The sequence below is a fragment of the Plectropomus leopardus genome, chromosome 9 (genome assembly GCF_026936395.1).
Source record: "Plectropomus leopardus strain MGB_pleo_1.0 chromosome 9, ASM2693639v1, whole genome shotgun sequence".
NCBI lineage: Eukaryota > Metazoa > Chordata > Actinopteri > Perciformes > Serranidae > Plectropomus > Plectropomus leopardus.
The window spans coordinates 6,265,693-6,278,892 of NC_142184.1; the positions used below are offsets into that span (position 1 = coordinate 6,265,693).

General features: G+C 37.3%; 1 protein-coding gene across 1 annotated transcript in view; it reads right to left on the bottom strand.

The window, feature by feature from the left end:
• Positions 1–1,913: 1,913 nt before the first annotated feature.
• acap3a (ArfGAP with coiled-coil, ankyrin repeat and PH domains 3a) overlaps positions 1,914–13,200 on the bottom strand; it is a 98,155-nt gene continuing 86,868 nt past the window's right edge. The window contains exons 17-25 of the mRNA XM_088081825.1: positions 12,701–12,795; positions 12,394–12,611; positions 12,122–12,211; positions 10,934–11,023; positions 10,536–10,762; positions 9,873–9,982; positions 9,041–9,151; positions 8,895–8,956; positions 1,914–2,837 (exon numbers count right to left, since the gene is read on the bottom strand). Of these exons, the coding sequence (XP_087937951.1) occupies positions 2,731–2,837; positions 8,895–8,956; positions 9,041–9,151; positions 9,873–9,982; positions 10,536–10,762; positions 10,934–11,023; positions 12,122–12,211; positions 12,394–12,611; positions 12,701–12,795 (1,110 nt within the window). The 3' untranslated portion in view covers positions 1,914–2,730. The remainder of the gene's footprint in view (positions 2,838–8,894; positions 8,957–9,040; positions 9,152–9,872; positions 9,983–10,535; positions 10,763–10,933; positions 11,024–12,121; positions 12,212–12,393; positions 12,612–12,700; positions 12,796–13,200) is intronic.

Here is a 13,200-nt window from a genome sequence, read left to right on the forward strand (position 1 = left end):
AGAAAATACCTTAAAAAATACTGGAAACAACCCCCAAACTAACAAGGAATTGACCTGCCTCCAAAAGAAGCATTTCATATATATATAAATCTCTATAAAATAATTTTAAAAACATAATTATAATAATTACAAAACATTTTTAGTATTTTTCTCATTTTTTCTATTATTTTCTGATAGTTTTCTTTCTGTCTTTCTTACTTCTTTTTTAGTTCATTTTCCCTGTCACCTTTCACTAATTTTAAAATGTGGGTCATTTCTTGATCATTGCCCCTTTGCTATGTTTTCAATAAATAAAATCTTCTCTGGTTTCAAAGGTTTAAATGCCTGTGATGTTCCCTATAACAAATGTGAATTTTGTAATAAATGAAGAGGAAATAACCAAATATCTACTTATGGGTGGATTGTGTGACAACGGGCCCCTGGGCATAGATATGCAAAGGGCCTCATATGAACAAACACACTAACATTGTGGTTGTTTTGCCCCTTTTTGTTATTATTTAGTGTCTCTTTGTAGTAATTTTGCATCCCGATGTCCTTTTGTGTCTCTCGTGGTCATTTTGAGTTTCTTAAGGAAGGTTGAGGAAGTCCCCTGACACCTTGGGCCCCATGGGGCGACTATTTTGACAATCAAACCAATCACTGAATTAAGTTGGAAGCTAAGGATGTAATATTATACTGTAAACATATTTGTTTTACTGGGAAATCACTCATATCCCAAACTTTCACATCCATAGAGCCAAGTTTCAGAGTTCTCCCTCGATGTTTCAACCTTTGGGGATTTAATTCGGAAAGTATTTAAAGTCTATCCAAATTAAACAATGATGGCTTTTGGGAAAAAAAGATTCTTTTGCCAACCTTTTCTGTCAATAATGATTTGTACAATAAAAAAAAGGCTTCAGCGATGGAGCCAAAGATCATATGATTCACTAAGTTTCACACATTTCTCATGACTGGACCACCGTTTAAATCTATTTTAAGACACGTGAGTCAGTGTAATGGCAGCTGAATCAGTAGAAGAAGCCGTTATGGAAAACTACATAATACATTTACCACAGGACTGTACTTAAGCACAATTTCAAAGTGCATGTGACGGTGAAGAATTCATCCTCTTCATCTTAAAATTTCAAGAAAGCTGAAATTAAATGATTTCAAATGTGTGCTACCTCACACTTATACTACATATCAGTTGTGTAGAAATACTCAACTCCTTTACCTAGGTAAAAGTACCAATACTTCACTGTAAACACTCTGTTTTAAAAGTAATAATTCTGCAATCAAAGTCATATTTAAGTAAAAGTAGAACTTGTTCTAAGCATCAAAATACACCCAAAAAGTCCCCATAATGTAAAACTTATTTCACAATCACATATATTGTATTACTATAGAAAACTCAGTGATGCATTCATGTGTGCATCATTTAAATTTGCAGCTGGTACAAGTCAGACTATTTTTAATTACTTAGATACTGCTGGGAAGTTTTAACTATCAAAACACAGGGAGATTTAGTTAATATTTTGTTCTTATTCAAATAAATCTTCAGAGGAACTATCAGTTGAAAATTAATCTAATTAAAATTTAAAATGTGCACTCACTCTTTCCTATTTTGTTCTGCAACTGCTGCACAACATTTTCCCTGTAGATAAATAAAAGTTCCATCTTATCTGATCGTAATGATATGGTGGTTAAATAATGTTATAAATAATTTTTGAGCCTAGAATATAAAAAATTGTGAGCACACATATAAAAACTATCATCTAAAACATGAGATCGACCAGTGTTGTACCTCCCATGCAGGAGGGCAGGTTTTTTTTCTTTTCACCACAAGATGTTGCTGTTGCTTTAGCTTCTTTAAACGGAGATGTAATGTAAATATTATATGTGGCAAAACTGTACAGAGACCTTTTTACTGCACATTTGTAAACACAGACAATGTTTATTTTTATCCATCTTTCTTCTGCATTCCTGTTCATTCAGATATATTAGCATTTTTTGCTTCTACAGCATGTATACAGTAACATAAGCACTGCATTTCATAGTGGTACTGCAAAGTACATTTAAACAAAATATTACGAAGACTACACCAGCATAGTCGATGCAAAACAAATATTATAAAATCAAGAGAAATAACACTTTGACTTCAAGACTGTTGATGATAACTGATGATATGACACTATTTATCCATACAATAAAAAAACTAGCTGTATTCAAGTTTAAGTATGAAATATAATGGGAGTAAATGCATGCGTTACACACACAGAGATGTATTTATGTAAAATATTCCTTCAATGAAACAGACATGATCAGAATAATGAAACTGCTGCAGCAAACAAATGACAAAAACAAAGAAAAAAACAAAAAACAAGTGCTTTTCATCCAAAAAGTTAACTGTACAAAAGCAATGCTATATTTATTTAGAAATGCATTCAAGAGGAAAAGACCAGCAAATCCTCATTTCAAAATAAAAGGTTGATCTAAAAACAGCACAAGACTCTTGCAGAAGCAATGCAGCTATTGTGAAAAAAAATAACAAAAATGAAGAACAGCATCAAAAATTTGCCATGATTTCTTCACTTTGATGCACTTTAAAGTTGAATTTCTCTGTGGAATAAAACAGACAGGATGACTTTTAATGGCCAAAATATGATGCTTTTACTATCAGGTTTACTTGTGATGTTAAAAGTGGCTGTTGCACTTTTCAAGTACATGATTTTGCTCCTCCTTGTTTGCAGACTACCTGAAGGAGTGTCGGAAGTGCACACTCCTTCGTTTCAGCTTCTCTGGGTTGTGTGACGCCATGTGGGAAAATTCCCGGAAGATGTCGAGGTACGTGGCGTCTCCTGATGAAGAAAACAACAGGGAAATAAAGATGAAAATGATGCCACTTGAGCACTTTGAGCAGTCAAAACAATCTTTTGTATAAAATATGAATACAGGCGATGAGGCTCAGACAGACAGCGGAGGAGATCTGTGCAAGAAAACAGGCCTCATGAATGGAGGAGCAAAAAAACAGGCTGAGGCACCATGAAGCTTTCCAAATTCTGAGCTTTTACTTTTCTGGTGGCCATGGTAACGGCTGAATCCGCAGGCATAACAAAAGCAGTTGAACTCTTTTGTGTCCCATGAGAGCTCCCAGGCTTGGCTAATTAAAAAAGGGGGAATGAACATTCCTGGCTTTCCCTGTTTGTGTGAGTGTGAGAAAGAGAAGAGATCACTGAGTACAAGTCTTATAGTGCACAGATGTGGCCTCTTGGTAACACTTTACTTTAAATCCCTATTTAGTACTCATGGGCTGTATGGAAACAAACAATTAATACTTTATAATGTAGTTGAGTGCAGATATAAGGGTATTATTTTAAGTATTTACACCTCCTGTCGGTCATCTGTAACAGGTAGCAAGTTACCGACTGACCACCAGCTACAGACAGGTTTATATCAGACATTAATGCTTTTGTGCCTCTGTGAGTAAAAAATAATTCAAGTTTTCCTTATTAAAACCATATTTTGTTATTTTTTTAATAAAATGAAATAAAATAAAATGTAATGAAATAAAAATTTAAAAAAAATGCAATTCAATTAAAAATAAATATATAAATAAAATAAAAATAATAAAATAAAGTAAAATAAAACAAAAAGGTTTAGCGACCATACTCAGGAGGGGCAGAGGAAGGATAGCCCATGTAGCTCCTATGGTGTATCATTGTTTGGGTGTATTGATCAAAGTTGCAGCATTAAAATAACTGTTTAAATAAAATAAAATGTAGCTCATAATATAAAATGAATATTTCATAAAAAAGAGGGGGAGTGGGGTAAAAGAGAAGTGGGGAATAACAAAAATATAAATTTAGATTTAGATTTCAATAAAATACATAAATCATGTCCTGCCACTAATCTGTAACAGGTAGCAAGTTACCAAGCTGACCAACTACAGACAGGTTTATATCAGACATGGCCGCTTTTGTGCCTTGCAAAAAATTACATATAACCTGAAAAGGGAGCCGGTGTTGTATCGAACTTAATCAAAAATTATAATTCAAGTTTTCCTTATAAAAACCATATATGGTTATCACTTATCAAAATTAAAAATAAATAAAATTAAATAAAAAGGTTAAGCAAAGATACTCAGGAGGGGCAGAGGAAGGATAACTCCTATGGTGTATCATTGTAGCATTAAAATGTTTAAATAATATAAAATATAGTTTATAATATAATATGAAAATTTCATAAAAAAAGAAGGGGAGTGAGGTTAAAGAAATGGGGAATTGGAAAAATATAAATGAAAGATATAAATAAAATAAATAAATCATTTAAATATAATTATGTATGTGCTTCAAGTAAACATATACTTAGATGCTGCTTACAGATGCTACAGAAAACATTCAACTGAAATTCAAATTTCAATCTCTCGCCGTGCTATTCAAAGTAATTATTAATATTTTAGTTTACTCAGTAAATATGTTATGAAGTCATGCTGTGAAAATCAGAGATATTTGATCCATTATTAGTGCTCCAGCAGCGCATCATGTTAGAAGTTTGTTATTGCTGTTAGATGCAGTGAAAGGAAAGAAGCAAAGATGCAAAGATGCAAAGAAGCAAAGAAGCAAAGGGAGAGGATAGATTTCAGTCACATCTTCCATTTATTTTTATCATATAAGACACTGGGAGGAGTTATTGAACAGAAAGAGGGAGTTCAAACCAAACATAGGTAGTTAGTGTTAATATACACGGGTATATTCAGAGACACACGTTCTCTTACAATAATCAAAGTAATTGTACAGGTAACAGTCAAGAGACGGGAAAAAATACAAGAAAGTTAAAAATTGCATGTTAGAAGCAGGCAGTTAAAGTGTTAATAGTTTTTAGTTTATATACACAACAGTCGACAGACATAACTGTACAAAATGTAATCCTTCAACGGCTCGATGCAAATCATTGGTCAGGGATGACATCATCTCGTAAAAATTTGCTTCCTGTTAACTTTCCGAAGTTAAATACTGCACACAAGAAGAAAAGGCTGAATTTTCAAAGTGCTTTGAATCTATCGCTGACGAGCAGGACGGGAAAGTGAGCTGCTCTTTCTGTCGCCGCCACGTTATTTAAAAAACATTACACAGCTAAAAGGCTCTGACCTGTGTGACTCAAGTTAGGGACTGTATGAACATTATTAGGGGGAGGTGTGGTCAGAAAAGACGTTTAAGTTTCATTTTTTTTCTTTTTCAGTGGTCTGACAATTCTTTAAAATGTAACCATTTGAAACCTGAGCAAATTGGTTTGATTTCTTTCAAAGACATGGGAAGAAGGTCATGAGCAATGTAAGAAGAAATGAAAATTAGTAAAAAAAGAACAAGAAAATTACCTGTAAATCAGCTATATTAGCTCAGTCTGTGGGGACTTAGCCACGTCAAGTCTGCATATGGACCAAGTATGAAGTGCGGGCTGGCAGCCGGAGAGGTGCCAGTTTGCCCCGCGTCATGGTACTGAACCCCCCAAAACTGCTCCAGGGGCTCTGTATTATGTTGTATTTTGACGCTATACCTCTGCTGAAATTGCATGTGTATGCTGTGTGTAATAAGACGGATATGTGAAAGTCACATTTCAACTACCAACTGCCTTTAATGGAGTAACGATTTTAGAAACTAAATTAAATTACATGTGCACACATATATTTGCAACTTGCAAAAGTAGACCGTGGCCATGAAAATGACGACTTCACTGGTCCGAAACTACCAATGAGAGCTGTGCAGCTTTGTGCCGGTATAAAACAGGGCTCTAAGTATTAAGTGCCAGTTCTCCTACCCAAATAATTTACGTACAGTCCCTTTGGATAAATGGCCAACCATACGAAACAAAATGGTAAAAAAAACCTGCCTGGCATTCTGAAAAACAGTCTGTGGTCTTTGGTTCGAACTAAACCCCAACAGTCCGTAACATCTTTCAAAGACGAGCAACATCTTTGGGAAAGTATTTTTCTTTAGGCTAAGTTTGCCACATGTGAAAACCACAATGGTCAGACTCATGCGCGGCTGTTCATGCTTTAACCAGCAGTCTCTGGATCACCGCCTTTCACTGTGAGCTCAAAGGACTCAAACATAAAGTACTCATCAGACCTGACGTCATTTGAGCAAAAACAGGATCATTAAAAACAGTTATACAATATTCATTGTCATCAAGCTTTTTGCACTAACCAGCCAATGGAAGACCGTGAGAAAGACTGTTTGCATCCATTTCTGTCATGAATGTCATTTCATGCACTGCTGTCACGATTTGGCAGTATATAATATGGATATCAACATTATTCAACAATACTGAATGTCAAATATTCACATACACTGGGCACAGAAGAAAACGAAAGCAACAGGGCTGAGGAAGACCTGGGCAACAGACACCCATGCAGTATAAAGAAAGACCAAATCCAATATAGTCGTGATACATCAGAATACCATAAACAAACATATACAAATACTGTACATACAGTAATACATGTTAGTTTAGTGTGATTATCAAAAAAGTGTCCGTCTTCCACTGCAGCTCGTACTGCAGATTTACTCCAACTGATTCTAAATTATGAAACCGGAGTATTGGCTCTCATTCTCATCATGAGAATATAATACCAGCGCTGTGTGTGTGTGTGTGTGTGTGTGTGTGTGTGTGTGTGTGTGTGTGTGTGTGTGTGCGCGCGAGAGTGCTCAGCAAAATAAAATCTAACAAAATATATCCAGCTTAAAAAAATACCATCTGCATTGTTGTCAAACGTAATACAAAAAATACAGATCATCTGTACTGAGATAATCATTGCACTATTGCTCCGTACGTTTTGTCATAAATAAAAACGAAAGCTTTCGAACTTATTCCGGAAAAAATTGAAATGACAAAGGAAGGAAGGAATATGAACAAAAAAATACTGTTGGTAAGAAAAAGTGCATAATTCTGCTTTTAATTAAACATAAAAGCTTTCTTGATCAATCTCTCAATTGATTCGGAGAAATTATACTTCTTCTGATCGTTTCCTCTCAGTCACAGTAAACGCAGCCTCACGGTTTCCCCTCACGACCGTCACAACGTAGATAAAAGAGCTTTACCACCGTTTTATCACACGCTATTACGTCAGCTCAGATTTAATTGACCATCAGCAGGCGGGTTGAAATGGCTGCACCACCGTGTACGAGACAATTTGGCATCATTCCCCGACTCATCTGCACTACTACTCTTTACACTTTATCCCTGATAGGTTTGTTATATTACAATATTAGGGCCAGGTATCAGTGGAAGAAAATGAGAGGAGGGCAATTAAATTTTTTTATGCACAATTAGAAAGTTGAAACGTTGAGAATAAAGTCGAACTTTCAGTAACAGCGTCAGGCATAAGACGCAGTAAAGTCGAAATGTTGAGAATAAATTATTGATACGACACATCCTCTCTGTATAAGAGGTGAAACCATCATCATCCTCGCAACTGTCCGTCACGAGCTGTCTCAGTTTGCGGCCACCTCCTCCAAGTTTGTGTAATTTTTCCAAATTAACATTCTTGGAAATGTTTTTGCTGCAATCTCTTCAAAGTGTTAATACTACACTGTGTTTATGGACTAAAAGAGAAGTTATTTACTTGTCACTGAAACAAATTTAGTTGTGCAATTTCGCCAATATGCTAGTAGTTGAATTTATTCCTAAAAGTTTAGCCTCAATCCTGAAATTTCAACTTCATTGACCACATTTCGACTTTTTTCTCCACAAAAAAAAGAGAAAAAGAAAAATGTATCTGATGTATTTTTTCTTAGCCCTGGCACTAAAATCGAAAAGTCAACTATATTCTCTCTGTGCAACGTTATTATTTTTGCCAGATTAATTTCAGTTATCTCTACTTCAATTCGTTATGCTTTTGTTCAATGTTTTTGGTATGGAAGAAAACTCAAAATACTACAATACCCATGAGTCTCAGCTGCTGTTGCCATTGAGCCGATCACAAACAAAGGTGGTAATGAGTTCAAAATTTTTTGCTTGGAAAGAAAATCTAGTGCCAGAGCTGCTGAATTCACCCAAAAGTGATCCAGAAATGAAAAGTGAACTTTCAAACAGTAAAATCTGAATTAAAGGTCTGTGATTGAATGCTTCTTGATTTAATGCATCTTGGGAGTTGTAGTCAACTTCAACCCACAAAGTCTTTATGCATGTTTTCTTTATGCACCACATATATTTTCATGCAGATTTTAACTGCATGATTTATGACTGAAGCGGTAGATTGTCTCGCTGATCAAAGTGGCAGAAGTGGTCGTGTAATGACGTCTATGGGAATAATGAATGGGACTTTTACTTACGGAATAAGAGGCGCCTGAAATAGCTTTTTTCCACTTTTCACTACGATAACAAAAACTCAGTCACATGATGAAATTAAACGTAGAATAACTGGGACAGATGAGCTGGGGCAGGTCTTTGGTTCAGAGCACCCTGTACCATCGAAAAATAAACAAATATACTGCTGACGCCTTTATCTGTGGTCTACTGATTGCTTGAGAAAAGTGCTGCTGGATAAAGGTTTGAAAAAGGTGGCGGATTTTTCTCGGCAGTGATTTCTCAGCTCTGCTGTGATTGGACTGATAAGATCACCATCAGATCTGACATCATTAAAGGAGGTTAGTACTGAGTTGTGTGATCCTGAGTGAGGAGCTGACTGCTGGGGGGTGAAGTCAGCGGACTGTGCTGGGGAGAGGAATTATTCTGATATTATCTGATGTAGAGAAGAAGTTAATCTGACGCGTCTCAGTCAGCCATACGTCTGCTGGCACCCCCTGCACTGTAACCTGACTGGACGTGACTCTAGCACTCGGCTATAGTGAGACAGATAAACTCCTGAATGCATTTCTTATACTGCTGCTCAGTGGGGCTGCTGGTTGGGTATTGACCTGGCTGTCCGAAGGGTCCCTCCGACTCCCGCATCTCCTCGTTCATCCGGGCCAGACGCAGCCTGGAGGGGAGAAAGAAGTTAAAAATGCACCAAAGCTGAATAATAAAAGAAAACAACTTGATAGAAAGTATGAAGTAAACATACAGTGTGACTATGTCTGCATTGGCTTGCTGTACAGCTATACTCAGAGGGTCCTGGCCGTCCTCATCTTCGTCATTCTGTGTCGCTCCTCGTTTTAGGAATAAACACACCTGCCTGAAAACGCCAGAGAAACAAGATCGATCACAACACGTCCGATCAGATCAGCACGTTCTGTGTTAGAAACTTCTAGCTCACTGACATAAAACAATTTTATAAGCGCTGTGATTCAAAGAGGAAGCTTCAGACAATAGGTCGTTTTCTATTGCAGATTTGCACAAAACTTGAGCGATATTTTCGAAATATTGATAAAACACAATTGTGAGATGACTGCGTTTCCACTGAATGACGTTATGCGACTTCTCCTCTTGCAATAAAATTCCAAAAAGCATGGCGATGGATGTTTGAAACATTAGGGGGTTTATTTCTATTGTAGGCACTAGACGTTATTATTTCCAGCTGAAGGCGACGTATTATGCGAGCGATAATGGAAAGGCGAGCCCCTTAAATATGGGAGAGCTCATGTATGAGGGATTTCTGGGAGGTGATAATCCACGTTTTGACAGAGGAACCATGGATTCAAAAGTTCCGGATAATCCGCTAAACTTTTGAAGAGTTATGCGATAAAACCTCTCGTAGCTCCTGCTGCATCATGAGGGAGCCAGCTCCTACCGACGAGCACACAGCCATAGCATCATGTGACCTCGAAAAGCGAATAAAGTGTTTCTACTGCAGATTTGCAAAATGTGGCTTTTTCGAATCACCTGAAATATGTGAGCGTAAAAGCTTTTTTGGCGATAATGGGAGTTTTTTCAAAATTTTCTGCCTCGAGACTCACCCCGTGTGTCCCAGATACGTGGCGTGATGCAGGGGGCCCCTCCCTCTCGCGTCCCTTTGGTTGACATCAGCAGCGTTCTGGAGCAGGAACTCACAGGCGATCAACGAGCCCTGAAATCAAGTAACAACACAAGTTTGAAAGACTACTCCTTTGTAACGGAGTACTTAAATGGATATTCAAACATTTTCAGCTCCTTTTGTGACTTTTTGATGCGTTTTGGAAGGAACTGAACTGCACTGAGAAAAAAACAACATGATGTTGCAATCTACATGTGATGCTTAGTACAGATCTCACTTCAGTGCAGAAACCTAAACACTTTTTGATCACTTTGACCATGAAAACTGCACGAGGTATTTAAATGAGGCATAATCTACAATTACAACCATTTTCAAGAAATCCATAAAGCCAGGGACTTGCAAGAGACAAATCAAATAAATAACAGAGCAGCAGGGATTGAGATATCCCGACTTTTAGTGAAGCTCCAAGAGCATTACATCCTACATTTCCCATAATGCAACAGGGTTATTTAACAACGCTCCTCCAGATCCACAAGAGACTTAAAACAATTGTTTTGTTCTATTAATAAAACATTAACTGAGCTGTACAAAGATGATATTTCCTTCCTATGTGACTCATTTCTGGTGCTGCAGTCGTGTGACTCACCCCGATCACGGCCTGAATGAGAGGCGTCTTTCCTTCGTCCTCGTCGTTGACCAAATTGACATCCGCCCCGTGGGCCAGTGCTTCAGCCATGACGGGCAGGTTGCGAGCTTTTGAGGCCTTGCAGAGCAGCGCTCCAGGATGAAGGTCCCTAATGTCCTCCGGATCTGACGTCTCCGGCTCTGCCTCCAGCTCAGCTTCACCGCTCGAGTCCTCCGACACCTCACACTCTATGACGGGGAGAGGACACTCATGTAACAGCAACACAAGACACACGAAATAAACTAAAAAGTAGGTGTTGGAGAAAAATATGCGTACTTGCATTAAAGGAATTAAATTAAATTCCCAGTGTTTGTAATACCTCAGAGACCATCTGTTAGACATTCCTCCTCTGGACTCACCCTCTGTGACGCTGTCCACCACCGAGCCAAACACCAGGATGTCCGTGCTGCCATCTGTGCTGCCTCCCAACCCGCTGTCACTGCTTAAGCCTGCCGGACCGGGAGATGCCAGAACATGGACACATTAATCACCGCTGCCTCTTTCGGGCTCATCAGTATTGTTAAAAAATGCACAAAATCTACTCAGGATACTAAGAGAAGGCGGTACTCTTAAAGGACTCTTTACTGCTGTATATGTACGAGCCTTTAAGCACGTGCATTAATTTAATTGAACTGGAAACAGGCTCAATGTCCTACCTACGTTATGTTGATAACAGATGTTATTCAGCAATGTAACCCTTTCCAACCTGAGCAAATTTGCTTGATTTCTTTCAAAAACATGTTTAGAAGTTACAAGAAAATTACCTAAAGTTAGGCAAAAAAGACAAAAAACTGTAACAAACAAAAAAGGTAAAAAACAGAACAACCAACATAATACAAATAAAAGTATACTATTATAAAAAAGAAAAAAAACATATTTAGATAAAACAATTGATAATAATTATAATAATAACAATCAGAAATCCTGAACACTTTCCCTATTATTATTATTATTATTATTATTATTATTATTATTATTATTATTATTATTATTATTATATTATTATCTTCTAATGTCTCTCTAATTCTAACCAAATTTGTGTCCTAATACCTTTTTAGCCATATTTTCGAAAAAAAAAAAATCAATCTGCTCTGGTTTCAGAGTGCAAGTTAAAGGCATGTGAAAACAGCACTTCACTTCAAAGGGTTAAACTAGAAAAGGTGAGATTTATTTTACGAGGCTCTGATGACAATTTGAGACTTGGCAACTCTTTATTGATTAGGCAGAAGCAGGACAGAAATTATCCTCCGAGCTTTGTGCTACCTCACATTTCTGTGGCATTTTGTATAATCTTTTTTCAATCTGTCCTGTTTGATAATTAGAAAACCAATAAAGAGACGTAAAAAAGAGGCACGAAATCATGCAAACAAGTTCAAAAGGTCTGACAGAGAGACTCAAGATTCAGGCATCCATAGAAAGAGGTGGAGTATCTTACACATTGTGTGAATACTGAATAGTAACAATAATTATAATAATAGTAGAAGGGACTTATGTAAAATACATTTTTGTTTTTTTGGAACAAGCTGTCAAAATAGTGAGTCGCTTACTTCGAGGCCCCGATCCCGTGTCAAAGTAGGAGAAGAGCGAGTCCAGCTCGTCGGGACAGAACAGCGAGTCTCGTCTGAACTTAGCAGCTGCTGTGAGACAAACAAGTAAAAGTAACGAGTGAGAACACCAAGAAAAATATATCGTCTTATTTGACGATGATACATTTTGATGTTAGAAAAATATAAAATATCGTAAAGCAAAATCAATACATAGCAGGGAATTTTAAAATCTGACGCTTTGAAAGCTTGACCCTCCGGCCCCCGTGCAGTACCTGAGGACAGGGTGGACGGGGAGATGCTGCCGGGATCTTGTCGGTATCTTCGCCGTGTTTTTGGAACCGTGGTGGCGCTGTTGTGTCTCCGACACTTCTTCACGCTCCACCGCCGCTCCGACTTCCTCTCTCCGTTGATGAGGATCTCTGTGGAGCCCAGCTTCTTCAGGAATTTTTTCTCTACGTACTTTGCTTTAATCCAGGCCTCCTTCTCCTGCCTGCAACGAACCACACAAAATATAAGAGACTTCAGTCATGCTCAAAAGTAACATTTAATCTGATTTAGTCGTATTTAATGATTTCCTACCTTGAACTGGACGGTAACGGTTTCTTTAGACCTTGTTCTTGGTATGAGCCTTCATAGATGTGGTTGATGACACTGTTTCCAAGCTCACACATCAACTACAAAGACAAAGAGACACGAAATTAACAATCTCTGAACTTTAAGGAATGGTTTAACCTTTTGTGAAATATGCTTATTTGCTTTTTCTTTATCAGTTGGATGATAGATCAGTACAAAAAACATTTTTCCCTAATGTTAATCTATGCCTTTAAAAGAATATTTTACCCCCTAAGTTATCATTTTTATATCAATCACTCACCCTCTGTTACGATGCATTTGTGAAGAAAACATTAATTTTGCATGAGTCCAAAGAAACAAAGAATCATAGGAGGTCAAATGGGTCCATGTTTAACAGCAAAACTATCCAAACAGGCGTTTACAAACTCACACAACTTCTGCAGAGTAATCCACGTCTTCTTTATCCAGATATATATTCAGTACTTTCACAACACATGCATTTTCCA